The sequence below is a fragment of the Xiphophorus couchianus genome, chromosome 6 (assembly GCF_001444195.1).
Source record: "Xiphophorus couchianus chromosome 6, X_couchianus-1.0, whole genome shotgun sequence".
NCBI lineage: Eukaryota > Metazoa > Chordata > Actinopteri > Cyprinodontiformes > Poeciliidae > Xiphophorus > Xiphophorus couchianus.
Window position 1 is genome coordinate 904,774 of NC_040233.1, and position 25,404 is coordinate 930,177.

General features: G+C 39.2%; 1 protein-coding gene across 3 annotated transcripts in view; it reads left to right on the plus strand.

The window, feature by feature from the left end:
• The window catches only part of dlgap1a (discs, large (Drosophila) homolog-associated protein 1a), a 92,315-nt gene that overhangs the window by 63,317 nt on the left and 3,594 nt on the right, over positions 1-25,404 (plus strand). For all 3 annotated transcript variants that reach the window (XM_028020853.1, XM_028020851.1, XM_028020852.1), the window contains exons 11-15: positions 3,797-3,842; positions 4,489-4,770; positions 5,551-5,683; positions 10,961-11,052; positions 14,030-14,182. In XM_028020853.1, the coding sequence (XP_027876654.1) occupies positions 3,797-3,842; positions 4,489-4,770; positions 5,551-5,683; positions 10,961-11,052; positions 14,030-14,182 (706 nt within the window). The remainder of the gene's footprint in view (positions 1-3,796; positions 3,843-4,488; positions 4,771-5,550; positions 5,684-10,960; positions 11,053-14,029; positions 14,183-25,404) is intronic.

A 25,404-nucleotide genomic window follows, 5' to 3' on the forward strand; every position in this document is an offset into this window, starting at 1 on the left:
GCTGGTCCAGGTGAGCGTATACATGGTTAAGCAGGAAGATGATGGTGTCCTCAAGTCCAAGCTTGGGCTGTTAGGCAAACTGTAATGGATCCAAGAGTGGTTGGACCAAAAGCCAGAGCTGCTACAGTCCAGTAGCATCCTGGTGACAGAATGAATCTCTCCAGGGTCTTCATAATGTGGGAGGTCAGTGCCACAGTCCTTGTAATCATTTACAATGCATTCTGTTTTCCACATCACAGGGACCCGCTGTAGATTCTGGATCATGTTGAAGATATGCTGAAGGACTCCACAGAGCTGGATAGCACAGGCTTTGAGCACCCTTGGACTCACACCATCAGGGCCTGCAGTCTTGCATGGTGGAGTCTCACCAGCTGTCTTCTAATATCTTCAGCGCTAGTGTTTACTATATAGGTGACAAGCTGAGAGGTGGGGGATGGTCACTGAGTACAAGAGGAGGGAAGGAGATGTGAAGGTGAAACTCACATGGGTGGTCAGCAGCAGGATGTTGCTGGGAGTGAGAGGTACAGGAGCCGCAGTATCAAATCCGTTAAAAAACAGGTTGAGTTCATTGGCTCTGTCAACGTCCCCTCAACCGCTCCACAGCCTGCTGATCTGAACCCAGTGATAGTCCTAATCCCTCTCCAGACCTCTCTGATGTTTTTCTGCTGGAGTTTCCTCTCCATCTTCCTCTTGTAATCCTCTTTAGCTCTTCTGATCTTCACCTTCAAGCACCTCTGAATTACTCTCACATCATCCGTTGCCATCTCTGCTTCTCATTCAGGATGGTTTTGAGCTCCTTTGTTCAAACCAAAGGAGATCAAATAACACTGTTTATTGTTATTTGGGTAACAATAAACAGTCTCAGTAGGGATAATGGAGTCAACACAGAAGAAGTTAGTTATGCACTCATTGAGCTCACTAATGTTCACCATATTTGAGATCCTGACATATTGAGATCCTCAAAACATCCCTGTAGCGTCTCAGTGACCTCCTGTGACCCCCTCCTCACTGTCCTCGTGGTTGCAGGCTGGCTCTTCACCAAGGACTGAGGCACACCAGGTTATGATCGAACTTTGAATGGAGGGAGGGGAGAGGAACTGTAAGCATCTTTTATATTAGTCCAGAGTCCTATCTTCTCTGGTGGGACATCTCACATACTGGGTGAAGTTGGGCAGGGTTTTGTCCATGGTGACATGAATAAAATCACCCAAGATAATCATGAATGCAGTTGAACGTCTTGTCTGCAAGCAACCTACAATGGAGTGGATGATATCACAGACCATGTAGGTTTGCCACCCATCCCATAAAATACAAAATCATCTCTTATTTAGCTGTTAAATGTTGCGTCCCCTATTTAACCAATATGTGGCATGTATTGGTCCATATTTCTATAATTGTCCAATAGACAAGCCTATCACACACATATCAACACTAAGTGTAACAATAATGACCAAAATAAAACACAGGAAATATTAAGGTCTGCTAAATTGTAGTGGCAGGATCTACATGACCCCCCGCCCACCAGAACACTATGGTTTGATGCTGTTATCATGGTTACCTAGAGACAGACAATATGCAGCTGAGGTGAGCTGCTATCAACCTGGGTCTTTTTAAAATGTCCACCCAATACTCCACCATGTCCTTAGAAGCAAAACCTCTTGCAAAAATACAATGGGAAGAAATAAATCTCAGGCTGAACCGTCTTAGTGAGGATGAATACAGACATTTTAAATAATGTGCCCATTGTGGCACAGTGTGCTATATGATATCAGACAGAATGCATCAGTAGAAGAACACTGCAGATCCGCCAGAACCTAGAAGAACCAGACATCAGTGTCTTTTCCACCCTCAATCATCTCCTGAGGCTGATATGGTACAGAACATTTTGCTATGATTAAGTTTCTTGTTGTGCTTTTAGTAGACTATTATGGTTTGATTATTTGCTTAGGATGTTGAGTTTGGATGACACTTTATTTAATCTATCTAAATAGTATCAGCTAAAATAATAGAATTGATCATTTAAAGAACAAATCATGCTAATAGATTACCAGTACATACATAAATATTTCCTGCTTTAAAACTGTTTGTTAGGACTTTCTGTGTGTTTTCTTTAGAAATATTGATATTTTTTATGAATACATTGCTCAGTGTTCATTTAAGTATTATTTCACTATTATTTCATTAATGTGGTTTACCAGTTTGGATAACCTGACTTCCCATTAATGGAAAAAAAAACATGCTAACCAAAAATGCACCATAGGATCATACTTTCCAGCTGCTAGATCAGGGTTCTGTAACCTGTATCTGTGGATATACAAGTGGCTCTTTGGCTCACTTAATATATCAAATGATGAAATATTGCTGTTCTTTTTGTTGTTGTTTTATTCTTTTTAAGAGTCACCATGAAAAAATACTGACTCCACTGGCCCCCATGGTAAATTTGGACTAGAATCAACCAGACCTAACTCCTTATTTGTATAAATATTTTGGTAAAACTCTAAAATACCAGAATTTGCACCTTTATATTTTTGGCTGTCTGGTGACTTAAATGTTAAATCAGGTATTATGATCAGTTACTCAGTACTTGAGTAGACCTTTCACAAATATTTTTTATACTTGCTTAATTAAAGCTTAAGTAATTTATGGTTCCATTCTATTTCTATTTAAGTAAAAACCCGTTGAACGTATGCTATTCTGATTGGAGTACAATTTTGGGATCCTCCAACCAAGCTGTATGTATGAATAATTGCTCTATGAATCATTTTTGTTGTTTTTACAAAAAACATTGCCATAAAACAATGTCTATCACTGCAGCAGCCATCCCACCCCATGAGAGTAGGGCGACACGGGCCTCCCTTATTTTATTTCTGAAAGGTGGCAACCCTGTCAGAGGGAGGAATGTAAACAGTCACCACAATAACATGGGAATATTCACAGTTCAAGTAAAATGGACGAAGACGTCCAGGCTATAGGTTCGCTCCTTGACCGTTATATGAACAGGATTGCATGACCAGTTGTTTATTAGAGCGGCAAGCCACCCTCCTTCAGGTTTGCTATTCTCTCTGTGAAATTCCGGTCAGGCTGAACAGTCTGGTAACCCTTCATGGAGGCATTGGTGTCAGGAATGCAAATGTCTCCGTCAGGTGTGGGTGCAGTCATGTCTCCGTAAAACACATTAAACTACATTCCCGGTATTCCCTCTGGCTCCTGGACAGATATGTTAATTAATCCATCTTGTTAGCCATCGATCTAGCGTTGCCCATGGTAATGGTGGGAGAAACAACTTATAACTTCTCTTCTCCATAAGCCTTTGTTGTTTCTTCCTTATTGCGCTCCTCCACTGCTTGTTTTCTCTTCGGCAACCCCGATGTGCCCTTCTCCACATCTCTTTGGAGATTTCTGTGGATCTGGACACCATGTCATTCAGCTTCAGCACAATGAGCTGATCCCTGGTGTAAACAATTTGGCCAAGTTGTTGTGCCTAGCAGAGTAAAAAAAAGTATCTCTACAGCAAAGAAAAAGATTATAACTCTCTTAATAAACAGTACTGAAAATTATGACTAGTAAAGTGCAAAAATAAATTGAAATTGCAAAATAATCAATCCAAAAAAATAAAAAAAGCAAAAAGGTGAGGAGTAAACACAACAGGCTGCATACATGTTGGGACATGCGCACTAAATCACAAATTTACTGATTTGTATTAAGTATATTTAGAAAGACATTGCAAAATGTAAAAGTGTTGACTGAATTGTGTCTTGACAGTAGATATTGATTCTTTGGTTTCTTGGATGTCTAGATATCGAAGGCTTCAGCACTCCAACAGTGTGACAGCAGCTGTACAGGTAAGCAGCAAGCTTGCATTGACAGGTTGTGATTAACAATTTTTATTGGGACAAGTTCTCTATGCTGTTCCAAGCTATATCCAACAGCTCTGTTGGATAAAGTTTACCAACAGAGCTGTTTTCCTTCTTCATAAACAAAGCCCTCTGCTCTACACATCGGAATTAATGAATGACTATACTTTATTAATTAATTATTAATAAACAGAGTCCTGGTGCTGACCAGAGTTCTGAGTGGCTCATAGGACAGAGAAATGGAGAAATAGCAGCACACATGACTGGTTCTGTCACTGATCTTTCACTGTGAAAGTCTGTATATCTACACACTTGTGTGATATCTTGCTCTTTGGAGATCTGTTTGCAGAAAAGTTATCAAATTTCTACATGTATATGTCAAATTTTAGATTCAGACCACTTTTTCCAGACCATTGAAAATGTGACTCAGGTAGAGGAATAAATCTGACTTCCATTGCAAAGCCTTTTTTGGCTAAAATATATAATATCAAGTTGATCTTGACAGAAGACATGAGGAATGAGAAATCATTTGGAAATATGCTGTATTAATGTAGGCTATTTACAAAACTAAATATAAATTTCACACAACTAAATATTAAGTTAATTCTTGGATCCTCTTTATTTCCCAATCCAGGCAGATCTAGACCTGCCAGACCTCCTAGACACTCCCCTAGACTCTCCACACCCTCACAGAGGACGTCTGGCCTCCTGTGGCATGTCTCGGAAGTATTCCCGCGATGCAGCCACCTCCACCGTCAGCATTCAAGGCTCAGGGAACCATTACCATGCCTGCGCCTCAGATGATTATGATGATGTTGGTTTTGACCCGTCCATCCTCCCCCCGCCTGACCCCTGGATAGATACTGTTACTGATGACTCACTTGATGCAGACTTCAACAGCTCTGCTATTCTGGAGGTATGTAGACTTGTTTTACTCATTTTGGTTTGTTTTTAATGCATATCAATCATTTCAATCATTTTTTATACATCCTTGATATCGGTGACCAAAGTCCTTCACAAAATATATATAGAAAAGTAAGGACGCACCAATATAAACATTTGGGTTGGAACTGATATCCAATATTATTACTGCTGTTATGACAGATATCTGATATTAGTCATAGACAGTTTTCAAGTCTGTGGGATGAAAGAGCACATAGAGTCAAAGCTCAGTGGGGTTTAACATTGAAAGACAGGGACAAGTGTATCACTATATTTTCTATCTTTTGAAATAACTGAGATTTTTAATCATAATTTTTTATTTTAAAGTATGTAAAGTATGTACTTGCATGTACAGTTTCTAAGAAAATGCATTCCTCATGACACACTTCATTTTAAAAAGTTCTCCATGTGTGTTTTATATATTAGAATACACATTCCCCAATATGTGTTTTAATATTTAGAACACACATAAATATTACATTTAATTTCAAGATTTCATCTTCTTTAGATTGTGTTATTGCTGTGCAAGTGTGGAAAATGTTAGCTTTTGGAGAATGAATGTTCACATTTCCTTCTGATTAACCGTATTTTAAGATATTTATTTATCAGAAGCTGAAAATGTTCACATTGCCCTTTAGTGAAAGATAAACAAGCAGTTACTTTCAGCCTCATTCAGGGGTTTCTTGTAGTTTTAATGAAAATTTCATGTACACTATTTTGACAGTATGTGCAAATCTGAATATTATGATGTAAGGTGGTACAACGGTCGGTCTGTCAGAGAGATGGACGCTGGTTCCTGAAGCTTCTTCAAGCTGAGACCGACCGCATGGAGGGATGGTGTCGGCAGATGGAGCTCGACCAGCGGGAGAATGAGTTGCCTGAAGACAGTAGGTTTTATATGTGTTTGTTCATCGTTCAGCTTTTTAGCAAACATTTCAGGATAAATAGTGCAACACACATTTTAAATATTAAATCTGAATAATATCAAATTCAGTCTTTTATTGCAAAGTCCATACAAAGGGTCTCAACCATAAGAAATTTAGAAGGTCCACAATTATGGAAAATTTCCGTTTTGCATTTTTCTGTCCTTCCACTTGGGTATTTATGGTTTCTACAAATATTCCAAGAGCAAAAGAAACCGAACACCCAGCTAGTTTTTGGAATAAGTATATGTATTGCTGGTGTTTGCAAGACAGTTTGTTTCAAAAACTTCTAAATTGTTGCATCACAACTTTTTACAAACCAACCTCAAGTGGACCTCCACCTATTTCATTACAGGTTTGTTCTGCTGGTTTTACACTTGCACAATGACTGCTTGAAAAGGAAAATGTTTTGTTGTCCACTGTAACACAGAGCTTGAGCATGCGTTCATGCATTTTCTCCCAGTCATGGAGAACAGAGCTGCATGGCTTCATAATATTTCTGCTTGCAATGTCCTTGCAATATTGCCAAAGTAAGTTGTAGTTTGTACAGAGAATTTTAAGCAGAAATCCTCTGAAAACTACCAACAGTTCATGACAGAATTTACCAAAATGCTTCAACGGAAGGAAGAATCAATTTCTATATTCTCACAAATATGCAGATGGCGATGTAAGTACATAATGATGTGTTGCATGTTTCGTGTTGTTTGGCAGAAACGTGGTTTGTCATTTAGCACCAGCTAACACTAAACAATAGCCTCTGCTAGTCCTGTGTCTCACTTTATGTTACTCACAATCAGTGTGTCCGAATTCAGGGTCTGCATCTTTCGGAGTCTATGAATGTCTTTGCGTCAAAGGATCTGGTCTACGTAGGACGGGTGCTTCGAAGGCCACAAATATTCGACGACTGGAATAGAAAAGCTGGGACTTTGGACAGGTCTAGTCATAGACAAAATAAAGAATAGATGCTATATAACATTGTGGTTAAATAAAGCTATTATGTTTGATTGCTTCACTTTAATCAGTCAAACTGATTTGCTAAGGAATAAATTAAATACTTTAGATAACCAAACATTATGCTCCTAGACATTAGCTGACTGAACAATGTTGCCATTTAACTTCCACTCATTGGAAAAAGCTATTGGAAGTTTGAAAACAATGTTCCGGGAGTCAGGCGTTCTCTCCCTGTAAACCAAATCTGGATCGTCCGGGGAGCTGGCTGTTAATGCAACGGGAGCAGACATCTCCGAAAATATTGTCAGAGCAATATTGCAATTAGGTGGCATATTAATAAATCAAGCAGATATTTGAGATTTACAAAGCTACATTCTCACTTAAAAAACATTGTAAAATGTAATGTTGTGTCACTTAGAGTGTAATATAGCAAAGATAATTTGCTGCTCTTCACCACCGTTGCTGCTTTTCCCGAACACCCAGTTTGTATCCTCAATGAATCGTAGGATACGGTGGGTCATGAAGGATACACTGGACCTGTCCAGTACACAAGGGTGTATCAGCATGGATGATGTACCCACAATGCATCACAGAGACATCACACAAATCTGAATATTGCCTAAGTATTTCAGGCTCCAGATTCAACCCCCTTTTCTTAGTGCCTGTTGGGGGAGTTTCTCTCAGAATCCGTGTTGCCTGCGCTCATGGCATATTTCACGGAACTTGCTGGCTGTAGGTCAGGGTTTGTGTACCTGGGTCCAAAGCTGGCATTCTGATTGCTGTCTGGTTTCTGCTTCAATAGCAGCACAGATCTCATGTGATAACTTAAAGCCTCTCTTAAGTGGCAGTGTTGCTTTTAGTTAGTCTCATCTAGAGGGAACCTAATGTTGTAACCAACAACAGTTAACTGAGGAACATTTAATTATGTCTCTGCTTATTTCAGCAGGGCACTGATAAGAAAGCACAAACCCAAACGGCACAGGACCAAATTTAGAGTCCACCAAAGTAAGGTTTTCAAGTCCATGCAGTAAGTTGAATACCCCTGGTTGCAGGCATGTGTCTTTCAGTCTCTCCTCGCCATGGAGAGGAGAGACTGAGGATCTGGATGAGGACCTTCCAAATGAGAAACATCAATTTTCATATAGATTTTATCATGTCATGTGACCTTTCAAGCTATAACAGTGACACTAATCACCTCCCTGTACTTGACTGTAATGCAGAAATTGAGTTTGTAATGCAAAAACACTCTCCCAAACTTTTAATAGTAAAATGGTATTATAAATTGTGTAAGATAATATCAGGAAGCATATACAAAAAGCACTTTTATGTTTATGTTAAACACACATTACCATCTTTGAATATTTAAGGACTCATTCACTCACCTGCACATGCCCTGTGTGCACTTCACACCAGTCCTAACCCTGTTTTTATCTCTTGCCACTGGTTTACATGGTGCCATTTCATTTGTAGTCTCTGGGGCATTTTCCTATAATCACAAATGATTAATTAACAAATAGGTGGATACAAACTGTTAGTCTAAGACAGGGGTGGGCAACTCCAGGCCTCGAGGGCCGGACTCCTGCAACTTTTAGATGCATCTCTACTTCAACACACCTGAGTCAAATAATGAGGTCATTAGCAGGACTCTGGAGAACCTGACTGCACTTGGGAGGTGATTCAGCTGCTGGATTCAAGTGTGTTGGACCAGGGAGACTTGCAAGAGTTGCAGGACACCGGCCCTCGAGGACCAGGATTGCCCACCCCTGGTCTAAGATCACCAAGTTTAAAAAAAATATTAATTTCTGACCTTTGTTGTTGCCCGGTGCCAGATCTGCAGTGAACTGGTGCATGACAAAGGCAATGGTACTGTCTTATAGCCCATAGTATTGTAGTGAGTAGTTTGAAACAGAAGTCCCACCATGTGATTATACAGGGTTTTCCCAGCTGAGCAAGAACATGACATGCACTTCAGTTCCACCACACCCCCACACCACAGCAGAATCAAGTGAAACCTGCTAATAGAGACATAAAAAATGTTATTCCTATGTTATGTTGACGTCAGCTTTCTACTGCCAAGTCTGAGCTACAGCAAAACAAAGTAGAAAAAAACGTAACACTCTAAATATAACATTTGATAAATATTCAACTGAGAGAGTAATCAACTTCCTTCATTTTCTAAATTGACCCGTGACATCTTTGTCTCACTAACACCTCTCCCTCAACTGCAATCGAGACTGTTCCAATACAGTGTTTGGGGAAACATTTCACTAACATTAGAGATTTCTATCTTACTCAAAATTTTGTAGTCAACAACAGAAATGTGGTTGCAAAAATAACTTCTATCCTTTACTTGAGTTGCCACCTTTCAGAAATCAAAATAAGGGACACGCACTACAACCCAAGTCATTCGACTCTCATGGTATGAGGTGCCCTCAACCACCTCATACCATACATTTGTCTATGTCTGCATATATATGTATAGTTATGGCCCGGCTCAAATGACCACAACAAAAACTGGGGGGACACAACTCCAGAAACCATTTTAAGCCCTTCTCCGACTCCACCTCTGGTTACGGCTATGCCTCCGCCTGGTTCTGGATCTCCATGAATGAACAAGTGTTCCTCACAGTATATAAGTGATCTGGGTAGACACGTGACCATAAGGACCTTCCATATCCAAGACCTTAATTGAAGCAGTTAACTAGCCACAATGCAACGCATCAGGGGTCACTCTATAATTTATTTTTTTCTTTCTTTTTGTCTGAATTGCTTACCTCCTGATATAATTCATGTCAGGAGATATGACTGGCATTCGTTGTGCGCCTTTTGTCCTCACCGGAGCTGTTCTGCCTGGGATGAGTGTCTTCCTTCTCACACAGTGCAGGACGCTCAGGCATCACAAGGAAACATTTAAGTGTCATATCACAAATGATTCTGTATTTTACGTGATAGGTGGTAACCCCATTCTATACTATAAGAATCCAATCAAGATTAGAGCCTAACAATGTTCTATTTCCAAAACAGAAAGGTCACATAATGTTAGCTAGCTAACAACAAAAACACGTCCCTTCATAGTCAAACAGGTATCGTTCAGTGAACAATTTGCAGCCTTTGTCCAGTTTAGATTGTGTTGTCAAAGAACATTTGTTTTCAAATCATAATATAGCTTTAAATTGTATTTGTGGCAGTTTTAAAGGCTGCGTAAACTCCAGAAGTAAAGATACACTACTTCGAGGCCAGCAGCAGCTCATTTGTATAATCGTGACATAGCGCTAAAACAACACATTCCTTAATGAGCTCAAAACCAGCAGAACTGATGGGTGAAATCTCAATATGTGAGAATAATTTTGTGTGTTAAATGTAATGACCATGTTTTGCATATTCCACAGACCTATCCTAGCGTTTTCAAGAAACTACAATAGTGGACCATTAGTGGATTAATGGAACATTTAGTAGAACATGACAATCTTGTTGATGAGTGAAAAAATTGCAACAATCCATGTACTGCTTATAGGCAATAGACAAAGTCTACACAGCCCTCCAATAAGTTTTGCATTGTAAACCGCTTAGACCATGACAAATAATCTTAAAACTTTTTCCACCTTGACTGTGATACGCATCCTGTACAATTCAACCAGAAAACAAACTAATAAACTCTAAAATAATGCTCTGTTGAAATATCCTTGGATGAAATTGCAAAATTCAGTCTTGCTTGGTGGGAGTCAGACATCATCCACCAGCTTGACTTAGTAGTGTCTGTCCTCTCTATGCATTAGACCCCACTTCCCCACCTACTGGTGGTTAAATAATCATAGATTCATAGATTTTTCTGTGGAACCTGACTCCAAATTATTTGCTAAAATTTCACTTATTTGTCCATTTTGTTTGTAGAGAATCTCTAAAATAGTCAAAAGAAAATAATTTCAGCTATTTGCAGGCAGTTGCAGTCTCTGTGGGGATCTTTGGGAGTTTGAGAAGACAGAACAGAATAAAGAAAGAGATGAACTGATGTAGGATTAACTTTGATGTTTAGAAAAGTTAACAACAGAAGAGGGAGGACAATTAGTTGATGGCAGCATTATCTCAGCCAATGCCCTCCTGCAGGAAGGTATCACAAAGTATCATTTTTGACTTGGGTAATATGTGTTTTACTTTGAAAAACTGGCATTTCAAGCAAGGTGTGTAGACTTTTTATATCCATTTTTGTATCATTTTCAAAGGTGAAAATACATTAGATCCTTTTGTTTGTCCTAAAGTTTATTTTACCATAACTTGTGTTTGTGTTCTCAGTCCTGGAAAAGATGAGAACTGCTGTTGGAAGTGCTCAGCTTTTGATCTCCCAGAAGTTTCAGCAGTTCAGGGAGTTATGTGAAGAGAACCTGGTGAGTGCAAAAACCATTATCAATAATTCTACTGGAAAACATGCATCTTCACGCCTACTGGACACTTTACAAGTGCTCTGAATTCCAAGCTTTCTTTACAATCTTTTGTTCGATAGCTCAGAAAATGCATTCAGTTGTAGCATTTGTATACATAGTTATTTAGAAGGTATTGATTATGTAATTGATGTTGTAACTTTTCTCTTCTATTGTTATTATGTAATAAGCTAATAACAACAGCTAACAAAATTATTAATAGTCTCATGAAAACATCACTTTGCTAGTTTTGTGTGTATAATAGGGTTCAGTTTGGTTCAATTAAGTCTCCTTATTTTAATTCAATCTACTTTCTAAAAATAGATTCTAGTTGAGAGCAGTGACTGACGTCGGACCACTTTTTTCAGCAACAAGTAATCTAACGTGTTGCTATGTCAAATCCAGGAGTCAGACTACAGTTATTTATCGAAACCACTTTGTGCTACTATTTTCTTTTGGAATTTAATTGTATTTCCTCTACATGTCTTGTCCAGTGATAGCCGTTTCTATGCGACAGTATCAACAGCAACAGAAACATATATAATGGAGGGATGAGGGAGATGCGCATTTTGTTGCTGGAAAAACAGGAACTATTTTGAGTTTCGCTCGCCAAGTCTGATTATTATAAGCAGCTTAGGGCTTGTTTTTCTTTTTTTTTTGTTTCTTTGTTTGTTTATAATCGCTTGCAAATTTAATGAGTGGCGGGTTGCGCCTTTTTGGGTTCGTTTTTGAATGTGAAGTTTGAATGTGAAGTTGCTCTTTTGGGCTTGGAAATAAGCAGAGACTCATAATAAATCCCAGAATTTGTCTGACATCCAGTTAATTTTAGTCTGACTCTCCCTGTCCATCATTTCCCGGATGATCCATCCAGCTGTGTTTTTGTTAATGTTAAATTAATATATTTGCTGTGAATGACGTCGAGCCCCGCGTTGTGCTCCAGAAAACTGCAAATATTGAGACTAATATGAACAGCGCAATAAAGGTGAAAACAGCCACGAATGAACGAGTCCGTAAAGTTGTGCAACTAAACACCATTATAATCATTAATATTAAGATAAATGTCACAAATCTGTGCAGCGGGACATCTGAGTGGGGGAGCTGCAGGAGGAGCGCTGTGTGCTGCACTCTGACAGCAAGCAGGGCCTAATGCAGAACCTGGAGGCTGGGGGTGTTAAAATCCTTCTTAGAGTTTTCCAGACAGTGGAACACACAAAAACACACACAAGTTACTAAAGTTTTTTTGTACTGTTGTAACCATTAAACAATCTCCCCTTCAGTTCAACCTTATAAGTGGAGACACATTGTTGATGTTACCATTATAAAATAACTTGCATATTAAGTTTTGGCAAAGCTTAATGTAATTTTCACAGGCAGCAGAGCGTTGTTGAGAGTGGTTGAGAGTTATTCTTAAAATTTTGTGTTTTTTACATTATATATAGCCTTGGACAACCCAATGATCATTTGGGTTGTCCATAATACATAAATATAACAAGTATAACCCAGAGGTGGGGACTCGAGTCACATGACTTGGACTCGAGTCAGACTCGAGTCGTTAAAATCACGACTTGAGACTTGACTTGAAAAAATGCTCAAAGACTCGGACTTGACTTTGACTTTCATGCCATTGACTTGGGACTTGACTCGACTTGAAGCTGTTTACTTGAAAAGACTTGATATTTTTTACTCAAAGTCTTAAAATTTAAAACACATTATTTATAAAGTGGCGTCATTAATTAACGTCACTCATTCCGTATCAATATGCGCAGACCGTCACTATGGTTTTCCTCTCTCCTTATGTATGTATGTGTACGTAGCTGCAGTACAACCAATCAAATTAACAGGATTTGGACGTTTAAAAAAACGCGGCAAAGCTGCAGAGCTCAGGGAACGAAATACGAAATAACCGCTCGAATATGCTTCCGCGAGTAATTTCTTTTGGCTACATAGGTTATGAACTTTCGACAAAAAACGAACTGCAACTTGTAAAACATGCAAGAAGAGAATATCGGATGGAGATGCCACGACGTCCAACTTTGTCCGGCATTTGAAGCTTCACAAAGATCGGTAGGTGGCGCTTTTCTTTTGCTGTAAGATAGCTGACTTTAGCTAACTTCGTGTTAGCATGTGTACTCCGGGTTAAATTGGTGATTATTTACCATAAATCCGGTCCTTCAAATGCCTCCACAAATAATGTGCACCGTGTTAGCTCAGGAAGCCGGTGGATAGTGAGCGGGGCTCCGGAACAGAAAGCAGATTCTGGACCTGAACACAGGGAACAGAGTCTCTCTGTCCCATCATGATGATGAGCCGGGTCTAGTATCATCTAAGGATGGTTGGTGTATTTGAAGACATCTACGTTGGGAAATTATATTGACAATATATTGTTTTGACAGGTCAGAGAAAAGAGGAAAAAACTGCTGTTATGGTTCTTTGTATTGTGCTGTGGAAATGTCAGCATTTTCGTCTTTTTTTTATTGAATATCAAGTTTAACAGAACTGGGCAATAAAGTGGTCCAATTTAAAAATGTTTTTTATACTTTGTGTTCAGCTACACATGTTCTATCATTTGAGATAAATACATATTTTAAAACGAACAAATGGTCTATTATTTGAATTTTATGTATAATTGCAAATTATAAAAAATAAAATAAAATAAAAACGACTCGAAATGACTTGAAATTAAAGGTTCCTGACTTGAGACTTGACTCGACTTTTGCCTGTCTTTACTTGAGACTTGACTCGGACTTGAGGACAAAGACTTGAGACTTACTTGAGACTTGCAACACAGTGACTTGGTCACACCTCTGGTATAACCTATAATGCGATATACTTCTCAGTTCAACCATGCTTGGACTTAGAGCCAATTAAAAATTAATAAGCATTTTCTCTTAGATTAGTTATGTTTATTTTTTCTTATTTTATTTTGCTTTTTGCACCATTACAGAACCTCAGCATTCATCCTCGTCCTGTGGCCTCAGACCTGGCTGGCTTTTGGGATATGCTTCAGCTGTCTATTGAGAACATCAGCCTCAAGTTTGATGAGCTTCACCAGCTGAGGGCCAACAACTGGAGACCGCTGGACCCTCCCGATAGAAAGGTACTCTCATTTCTTAGGTGAAGGAAAAGGGATACCCCTTCCTTTGTTGTTTTGCTCTATCTATTATTTTATAGCCATTTGCATGAACATGATATTTAAAATTGAATATCACAAAGTGTTAAGGTTATTCACCTTTTCACAAATGTAATAACACGTTTCCTTTTATTTAAACATTTATTATGGTGAAAACTGGATGCTTTTCCAGTTGAAATAAATATTTTTATTTCCGTTTGTTTTTTTCTATTGATCCTGAATTTTAAGAAATGCCAGGCTTCATTAAGACCCATCGTTATTAACACATCTTTAAATGCAAACATGTCTAACCCTGTCATGCATCAGGGTCACTACAGTGGACAGCTATCTAAAAGCCATTTTCTTGTGTTTCTTTTGGATTTTTATGTTATAAATGCATACAGACCACTAAAATGGACACTAGTGTGTCAGGCAATACACTGCCAACTACTGTCCATCCAGTGCAAGTGCAAGAATTCTTTTGTTAAATCCAATATGGCGGACAGCTTATCAGACTGACTCAGGAACATCCAGTCTCTCCTTCTACTGTAGAAAACTCTTACAGGTAAAAAAAATTATTGTGACATCAAAAACCCCTAAAGACTAATACTACTGATGTATTTTCTAAATAACAACTTTATATTTGGAGAAAGTTACAACTGATCACCTGTCCACTAAAGTGGACATCATGCATCAATGACAATATTTTGACAGGTATTTATATCAATACTCTGACTATATATCTACAATATGCAACATTTCCAGCAAATATTTTGACTGTAAATAAACTGACATATTGTCAATCAATTAATCAAATTTTATTTGTATAGCACATTTCAGCAGCAAGGCATTTCAAAGTGCTTTACATCATATCAAACACAGAAACACAATGCAACATAGAATCAATAATCAAAACACAGCATTAAGTCAAGTTCCATCAATAAATTTGTAATTGATTACGTTTCAAATACAATCCTAAACAGGTGGGTTTTTAATCGAGTTTGCATCCATAAAAGGTTTACCTGTTACACTCCTACTGTGTTATATGAAGCAAAACACTTGTTGCTATTTTTATTCCCACTCACTCTCACAATCACACAGTTTAAAACGATGTAGACGCATTTTAATGGGCTTCTGGCACAAGACTCCGTACACCTCTTTCATGGAATTTCGAGCAGTGACTCGGCCGTCCCTCATGGATTTTTTTGCAATTCTATGGTACCTGTTAGTGTCTAGAATTTACAGGGTTTGTGTTACGCGCATTGACCCTGAGTCACTCGTCGTTTTTCTTCCGGCACCAGGCTCCCTACACCTCTTTTATGGAATTTCGCTCTGGGAATCTGTCGTCCCTCATGGATTTTTGTGCAATTTCAACATAGAATCAACAATCAAAACATGACATGAAGTCAAGTTTCATCATTAAATGTGTAATTGATTAGGTTTCAAATACAATCCTAAACAGGTGGGTTTTTAGTCTAGATTTAAAAGAAGTCAGTGTTTCAGCTGTTTTACAGTTTTCTGGAAGTTTGTTTCAAATTTGTGGTGCATAGATGCTGAATGCTGCTTCTCCTCGTTTGGTTCTGGTTCTGGGGATGCAGAGCAGACCAGAACCAGAACCTGAGAGGTCTGGAAGGTTGATACAACAACAGCAGATCTTTAATGTATTGTGGTGCTAAGCCGTTCAGTGATTTATAAACTAACAACAGGATTTTAAAGTCTGTTCTTTGAGCTACAGGGAGCCAGTGGAGGGACTTTAAAACTGGTGTTATGTGCTCTATCTTCCTGGTTTTAGTGAGAACACCAGCAGCAGCATTCTGGATCAGCTGCAGCTGTTTAATTGATTTGTTGGACAGACCTGTGAAGACGCTGTTGCAGTAATCAATAAACGCATGAATGAAGATAAACGCATGGATGAGTTTCTCTAGATCTTGCTGAGACATTAGTCCTTTAATCCTGGAGATGTTCTTCAGGTGATAGAAGGCCGACTTTGTAACTGTCTTTATGTGGCTCTGGAGGTTCAGGACAGAGTCCATCACTACTCCCAGGTTTCGGGCCTGATCGCTGGTTTTTAGTTGTAATAACTGAAGCTGTGCATTGACTCTAGATCTATAACTCTAGATCTATAACTCTAGATCGTTCCTCTTTAGGTCCAAAAATAATATCTTCAGTTTTGTTTCTGTTCAGCTGGAGAAAGTTTTGGCACATCCGCACATTTATCTGTTCTAAGCATCTGTTCAGTGATTGGATGGGGTCAAAGGTCACCTGGTGACATCGTAATGTAGAGCTGTGTGTCATCTGCATAGTTATGGTAGTTAATATTATTTCCTGTTATAACCTGAGCTAGTGGGAGCATATAAATATTGATTGAACCAACAGTATTTTGGTTCCTAGGATTGAACCTTGGGGTACCCCACATGTGACCTTTGACCTCTTTGATGAGAAGTTTCCAGTTGAAACAAAGTAATCCCTGTTCTTTTATGTAAGACTCAAACCAGTTAAGCACTGGACCGGAGAGTCCGGCCCAGCTCTCCAGTCGATTCAGTAATATGTCATGGTCAACAGTGTCAAAAGCTGCACTGAGGTCCAACAGAACCAGCACTGTGGTTCTCCCACAGTCTGTATTTATATGGATGTCATTGAACACTTTTACGAGGGCGGTCTCTGTGCTGAGGTGAGACTGGAAACCAGACTGGAAGGAGTCAAAGAGGTTGGTTATAGTTAGGAAGCTATTTAACTGTTTAAACAGCTTTTTCAATAACTTTGCTGATGAATGGGAGGTCAGAGGTCAGAGGTCAGCCTGTAATTCTGCATTATTGATTTGTCCAGATTGTTCTTTTTTATCAGCAGTAATCAGTATGATTACTGCTGTTTTCAGAGCCTGGGGGAAAACGCCTGATGAGAGCCATGAGTTACTATTTGGATCAGATCAGCAGCAATAACAGGCAGGACTTTCTTAAAGAAATGTGTTGGTAAAACATCCAGACAACTGGAGCTTAGTTGACTTATAATTTCCTGTAGGGTTTCATAATTAAGTAGTTGAAATTGGGTCATTTTTCCTGTATTTGTTTTGTTTGGGCACAACATTGGTACTGACTTTATAGTGGATGTACAGATTAATCCTCTGATTTTTTGAATTTTCTCTGAAAAGAAGCTGGAAAACTGGTTGCAGGCGGCAATACATTGGAATTCAGGCGGTAACGTCACAGGAGGGTTTGTGATTCTGTCAACTGTTGCAAATAAAGCTCGAGCATTGCTAATGTTTTTGTTTATGACATCTGCAAAGAAAGCCTCTCTTGCATGTTTTAGTGTTAAATGATAGTTACGTAGTCTTTCTTTATAGATGTCACAATGAACGTGAAGGTGAGTTTTACGCCATTTTCGTTTGGCCCTACAGCAGAGTTGTCTTGCAGATCTACTGTAACTGTTTGTGCATTTCTCCATGGAGATTTCTTCCTGCCAGACACAACCTTCATTTTAATTGGGGCAACTGAATCAATGATATCTGAAACTTTAGACTGAAAATCATTTACCAACTTATCTACGTCATTACAGTTTAAGGGTGAGGAAGAAGAGTAGATTTGATTAAAAGTTTCTGCTGTGTTTTCTGTGAAAGAACGTTTTGTGATAGTTGCTGTTTGTCCAAGTGGGTTAAAAGATAAAGAATTTTCAAAGATAACAGCGAAGTGATCTGACAGGGCGACATCAGTTACAGAGACATTGGAAATATTCACACCCTTACTGACAACCAGGTCCACTGTGTGTCCTTGAGTGTGTGTTGCTTGTTTGACATGTTGTGTTAGACCAAAATTCTATAATATATTAAAGAGCTTTTTTGCCTGTTGGGTAAATTGTATTATTAGTATTATCAAATATTCGTTGTATCATGTAGTCTTGTAGTTACATTTAGATAATGTTTCTGTGTGTTAAATAACTTTGATTCCTTCCTGTGACTTCCTTGAGAAAGCCAGCAGTGAAGCGGAGACAACTCTTCTAGCAGAGTTTATTGCCCAGCAATAAACTCTGCTCTCCTGTGTGATATACAACTTGTTTTACTCAATGCCGGCCGTGTCTGGTACTCACTGGAGCAGAGGGATTTAGAGTGTAGATAACATGTGTCTAAATAGTAAAAGTCATTAGCGCTGCAACTATGTGATAAATTGTTTTGCCCCTCCCTTTTAGAAGTTGCAAAGCGCCCAATGTACGAGGGTTTCTGAAAGTAATAAAAAGAGAGGAGCGGCCAGATGTGTTTCAGAGCGGTAGGAGATTTGTAACTGAAAGCACATCTCTGTCCGTTCTCCTCGCGAGAAACAAAGAATCTAACTCTCTTGTCTTTCCTGTGTTTGTTTAAATTGTCTCTAATAGGTATTTAGACCTGACATTGCCCCTCTGTCTTGGGAGTTGTCAACATAAATGTTGAAATCACCGACAATTATTCAACAATCATAATCAATACATATGAGAGATAGAAGCTCATTCAAGTCAGTAAAGAAATTTTCCACGTATGTTGGGGTTTTGTATAAAGTTAGTGTCAAAGTTCGTTTGTGGTCTTTTACCTCAATTCCAAGGTACTCAAAAGAGATGAATTGACCCAAGGAAATTTTACTAGTATTTATGGTATTCTTAAATATTGAAGTCATGCCTCCTCCTTTTTTATGTTTTCTATTCTCACTTAAGAAATTGTAGTTAGGAGGCGCCGATTCAATTAGTACGATCGGTTCATTATTGTTATTCAACCATGTTTCTGTCAGAAACATAACATCAATATTATGCTCAGTGATTAAATCATTAATTAATAGAGCTTTAGCACAGAGAGATCTGGTATTTAAAAGAGCTAGTTTAAGTGAGTTGGAGGCCAAAAGTTCTACAGTCTGAGGTTCCTTTAGGCAGGGGACCAGTCTGAGGTTTGAATTAGGGCTGCTGTATTTTATGCTTCTGTTTTTTGTAAATTTTCTTGTAGTGATCTGGACAGGTAATGTCCTGTTTTGCAGTGCCAGGGGCCAGACACATTCTGGAGGAAGACATGTGTAAATATAATATCTGGACCCTGGTCTCAGACCTCAGAAACGCAGTGATGGATCCACTGGGCAGGTGGCTTAAATGAAGTGAGGTCTGCTACGTGAACGCTAAGGAGAGACATCCCGAGGAGAACCTGTTGATTCATTCCATCTGTAAATTTAAGAAACTCCGGTCCAGAAGACATTTCTTCATAGGTATTTTGTGAATGAGTGGGTGAGCAGAGAGGGAGGGGGAAGGAGGAAGGGAACCAGTCGCTCTGTCTGCGGTCGATGTTGTATCAGCTTGTTTTGGAACGGTTTGATCCTGATATGCAGAGGGTTCCATCCTAGTCAGAACTCCTTGAGCTTGTTCTTCTGAAGCGATGATCAAATTGTTGTCCTGGTAGATAAAATGAAAAAGGTTTGCAGTGAGTAGCTTTATCCCATGTTTATTAAGATTGCGTCCACCTCTTCCAAAGAGGTGAAAGCGCTGCCAATAGATCCAGAGGTTATCAATGAAGGTCACTGAGTTGGCAGAGCAGGTTTTAATCAGACATTTATTTATCATGTCCAGCCTGGAGTGCTTTTCGTCTTCCCATTGAGGTAATGGAATTGGACCACTGAGAAATAACTTCATTTTTAATTTTCCCATAGTTTTTAGAAGAATATTAAAGTTCTTTTTCAGAATCTCAGATTTCTACTTTTCCATATCTTTGGCTCCAACATGCACAACTAAAGACTCAATATCTGGCTGATCAGTGGTTAGAAAGAGAACTTTGCAAGTTAAATCAGACAGTGTCACCAGGAAAAGAAATCACTCTCATTTTCTTGGCATTGCAAACGTGACTGATTCCATTTACTGCCTCATCTCCAACAATAAGCACTCTTGGCATACCTTTCGTTTTCCTGGTAGTCGCTTTGTCCTTTGGAGCTTTGGGGGGTGGATGTGTTGGTCTTGCCTCATTGTTGATATTTGAAGGCGAGGTTTCACTCAGAGGCTCAGGCTGGAGTACAGAAAATCTGTTTTTCAGTGGGATTCCCACGGAGTCAGAATGTTTTGAGGCTTGGGCTGGTCGCTTTGTCCTTGGACAAGCGTCCTTGGGAGCGGGGTCGGGGGAGCCATTTTGGTTGCAGCTGCTTGTTTGTTTTTCTTTGGTGGAGCAGGTGTTGAAGTTGAAGGTGGGTTTCGGCTCAGAGCCAGTCACGCTGATTTGTCCAGGTGAGGTGTTCTCCCTGTCAGTCACCTCATCAGATCTGCAGTGTGAGACTTTTGCTTCGGCTTGGCACCCAGAGCGTTCCAGGGTGAGCTGCTTGATGCGAGGCGCATGGCCTCTCCATTGATTTGAGGAAGAGTTGTCTCATTTCCACAGGTAGCATTTATCTCAAAGTTCACTTCCAGCAACTTAATCTTCATTTCTATAGATTGAAGTCATTGTATAATACTGCTTATGTCCCTGGTGTTGGCCGGATGCATTTTTCCCTGGTTCAACTTAGAGATAAAGAAAAGTAAGGTAAAAATAAAAGTAAGAAAAAATTCCCCAGTCCTTAGGTTTGAAGTAATCCAGTTATGATGTCGAAAATGTAACTATAAAAACTGTCACTTTAAAAATAACTCACAGGCAAAGTTATCAGTAAGGACGAGAGAGAGCAGGATAAGCTGTTCCTCCTTCAGCTGCCACAGCAATCAACCAATCACAGTCAATACTAGACCATATTAGTTCTTAACTTGAAGTCCGTTGTTGCCATTAAGAAGTAAAGTTTTATACGTTACTGGCCAATGGTAGCAGTAGTAACAGTGGAGATGAGGATGATGAAGAACCTTTGATCACGGAGGTAAATGAAGATATTGAGGGACATTGTTATGTTCTGTTATTGCATGAAAAAGACAGAACGGGGAGCTCTGAATATGTATGTGACAAAATATGCTGTATGTGGAGCAGAAGAAGGGAACGAAAGAGAGTAAAGAGAGAACTGAAGCTGAACTATGTCTGATGCTGTTTATTTTCCACCATTTCAATATAGCAACACCACAACCGGCATGAAATAATTGGAGATGCAGAATCTACAGAATGCAAACCTGTATGCATTCCAAAAAAGAAAATAAATTCTGGCCTTAACAGATCAGGAAGTGAAGACATTTCCAGTAATAAATATGTAATCAAGTCATACCTCAGATACCCAAGGTCAAGAATGTATTTATTATTATAGCCAGGTCTTCATCTTGACATGATACTAAGTATTTTTTAAATTCTTGGAAAAGGTGAATCTTTTACATTTCAAGGAACCTGTAGCTTGTTTGCTAATAAATGAGGGTTCCATCCAGACAAGCTCAAGAGTGCCAGTGCCATCCCATCACCGTTAAAACACAGACAGGTGTCTAAGGCAGTGGTGTCCAAAGTTGGCCCTTGAGGGCCGGCATCCTGCATATTCTAGTTCTCTGCCTGGTGGTAACTTCCTCCTCAGCATTTCTCCTGAGGTCTTCCAATGAGCCACCATTTGATTCAGGTGTGTTGAACCAGGGAGAGAACTAACATATGCAGGATCCAAGTTCTCAAAAAAAAAAGACTTTGGACACCATTTGTCTAAGACACCCCATGCGATCAGGTTGAGATCTGGAGAACACTGGCCCTGCCTCACTTGTCAAGAATCGGTGTGGTGGATGTGGTGAGGCAGACGCAGCAGACCCAGGATGAGGTAAAGATGGTCATTTTAATACTGAATAACGTTCAAAAACAGTCCACAAGGATTCTGGCGGCACGGCTGAGCGGAAACCAGGGCTCACACCGGTAGCAACAGAATGAAGGCGTGGCAAATGAACAGGCAGACAGAAATCACACAACAAGCGACGAGGACCCGACAAAGATGCAGACACACAGGTGGCATTAAATACACTGGGGGTAATCAGGGAATAAGAAACACCTGGGAGTAATCAAAGGGAGACAGGACAACACGGAGACTCAGAGAACACAGAAAACTCGAAATTAACACACAGAAAACACAGAACACGACATCACTTCCACCAAATATCATGCAATGATCCAGCCTGCAGACAAAACTAAATACTTCTGCTTCCAATGTGTTGTTTGCAACCTGGGTGCTTTGTGCGTTTTCATACAAGATAGCCTTTATTTTTTAGAAGTCTGAAACTAAAGAGACAGTACTGTAATGTTACAAAAACAAACAAAAGAATGGCTGAAGTGTCATATTCAATGTTGTTAGTTTTATAAAATTCTAAATGTCCATAATAAAATCATACTGCTAGAGAAGGAGCCAAAATAAGACTAAAATGAGACCAAGCAGTTGAATGAGAGTGACTGAATAAAGGGATCAGATAGTAGTGAACATTAGACTAGGATGAGAGTTTAACACAATGTTATATATTTATGCATTCTGTTAACTAATGTCAAAATATATTCACATTATAATATACAGCATTTCATTAGTTGAAAAGATGTAAGGTGTCCACTTAGGTGTCCAAGTGACAAATCCTAGAAAACAAAATACAAAATTTTTCCCACCTTATTTTTATGCCCTGAGAAAATCAACAACACTTTGGAAAAAAATCCTGACTTACAGAATTATAATTCATGTATGAAAGGGCTAAAGAAAGAGAGAAAAACTTTGATTTAACCCTGATGTTTCAACATAGTACTTGTCTGGCTGTATGTCTATGTTAAATTCAATCTGGAGAGACTCAGACGGAGATAAGAAGACAATTAGAAGAGTTTATTGACAAACACAATTTAAAGTCTTTGGCGCTCGGGCCCCGGCTGGGGATGACGGTTATCGCAGCGTTAGCGATAGGCTTCAGATGAACATCCCCGATGCTGTTAGGAACGTCATCCCCCAGGGCCCGGCACTGGTGGTGGAGGTTGAAGAAGGGTGCGGGCCTCAGGACCAGGTGAATGGAGGAGAAGGGGTGGTGGTGGGTTGAGCTCGGCTGGAGAGCGAAGGACGCCATGAATGAAGGTCCTTATCAGCTGGGACTTGGTCGATGATTGGACGTGACGTGGCTTGGTCCGGCGTTGATAGGTCGACGATTGTGGGCAGGTCGCTTCAATTAACGGGTCCCGGTGGGGATAAGAGAGTCTTCCAGTTTGAATTTGCGCCTAGGCTTCATATGACATTAATATCAGGTTTAGAAATTTCTATTATTATTTTGACCTAAATTACTGAGAAGTTATGAATGCATTTAGATGTAACTTTTGATTGTAGAATTTTAGGTGTGGACCAAATGCTTTAGGTCTCCTTGTGTAATACTGTAGCATAAAGAAGATATCAGGTGCAAAGACAATGCTGAATGTATGTGATGCTAATATTTTGCTGGCCTAATTGACTGGATGCATTGTCATTAGTGCTATTTTTGAGAGATTTGCTTTGCATTCCAGTTTGTTTCAACTGGAGGATATTTGCATTTCACACAGTTTTAGTTCTTTAAATCAGTTTAAGCTAGGGTTGCACCGATTGATCAATGATCTTCCAAAATAAAGGACAGCACCGAAAGATTGGCCGGCTGATAAATTGGTACACTCCTTATATAAAGTTCAAACACACATTAGCAAGTATGTTTGGACATACAGTATGTAGTCCATGCTGCTGAGTAGCATTGATTATAGGACCCAGCATCATTGTGCCAAGGTACCAAAATAAGTTCTCACTGTTGCACTTGCATGACAAAAATAGTGTCATTTTCTTCTCAACATCTTGATGTTTGCCTTTTTTTGTTACAACACCGCTGACAAACTTTTTGAATCCCTGTGCCTATGAAACTGTTGTGTGATGGGTCAGAATTTTGTGAGTGTGTTTAGTCTCTGCCATGATTACTCTTGTAATCCACACATATGACAACAAACCACGACGTACACTGCAGCACCAGGAGCTTTACAGGAGCTCTGCTTGATGTGTCTTGTTGACCTTGAAGGATGTGTGCGAAAACAAACGTCCCTCAATGACATGACTGCACATCAACTGTTCCACTGTGGCCCACAGTGGAACAGTTGACTTTTCTGGTCAAACATGCTAATTTACTCTTAAGTTGCTTCTGGTCAAACTGTTTTAGATAGCTTTGAGTTTTTGAAATGACCAAAAAAGAAGCTTCATTCTAGTGAGTTTGCAGAAAAAGAAAGAAATTCTTGTGTTGGAAAAATGGGAATTTCTGGTTTGACTGGGACTCTAACAGAGCACAATGAGGGCTTTTAAAACAACCTAAACTATTAAATATTGGCAGTAGTGCTTGCAAATCAGCAACAGTGCTATGCATGTTGCTGAGTTCAACAAGTATTCTGAACTAAAGTCATAGTCTTAAGATGAACCAGTTTTCATTCTTTAAATTGTTTTTCAAATGAAAAAAATTATAAAAATATGGATTATAACATCAAACTCCAATTAGCATTTTTTATCATTGCAAGCTAGTTAATGAACATCTGTTTAATTTTTACCAGTTTATTTTGCTCACATCAGTTGTACTTGAATGTAGCTAAGCTAAAATAAATGCTCTCATTCCCTTACTTGTTTCAATTGTCTAAGCTTCTATCTCAGTGTAAAATAAGGTGGGGAATGTTCCTTTCTCAGAAAATTCTGAGGTAAATCAAAGAGAACATTACTTCAGTTATACCTACACTGCACAAAGGCCAGAAAACAAAGTTAGAAAAGTTAGAAAGTTAGAAGAATCATGTGCTAATTCTTGATTCCTGTTTTTGTCTTTTTCTATTGATTGCAAACCCAACCAGAAACTCCCTTCCTGCTGCAAACTCCTGCATAACCACACGACAACTGTGCTGAAACAATATATCATAAAGAAATGTGTTTTCTGTGTCATCCTGAAGCACTCCTTTGCATAAGGACACACAGCCGCCATCAAGACCTTACCTTTGAAGCAGTCTATGACTGCATTTCTCAGTTTGCATCTTTCTTTAGACCACAAGACAGGGGTGCCCTCTTCAAGCATGGCATATAAAACCCTCATTGTTAAATTTATGCCCTCATAAATATAGTGTTTTCTCAGATGATCTGCCAGGTGTCACTGTTGTTAGTACTGTTGTCTGACAGCCAAAGTGTCCTGAGTTAAAGTTCTGGTTTGGGGGTTTGGCTGGATGGAGTTAGCATGTTGTCATAGTGTATAGCTGAATTAGCTTATAACAGAAGCTAATTCACATCAGGGACAGGAGATGAATTAGCGTATGCTACAAACCTTTTAGAGCACGTCAAATGGTGACA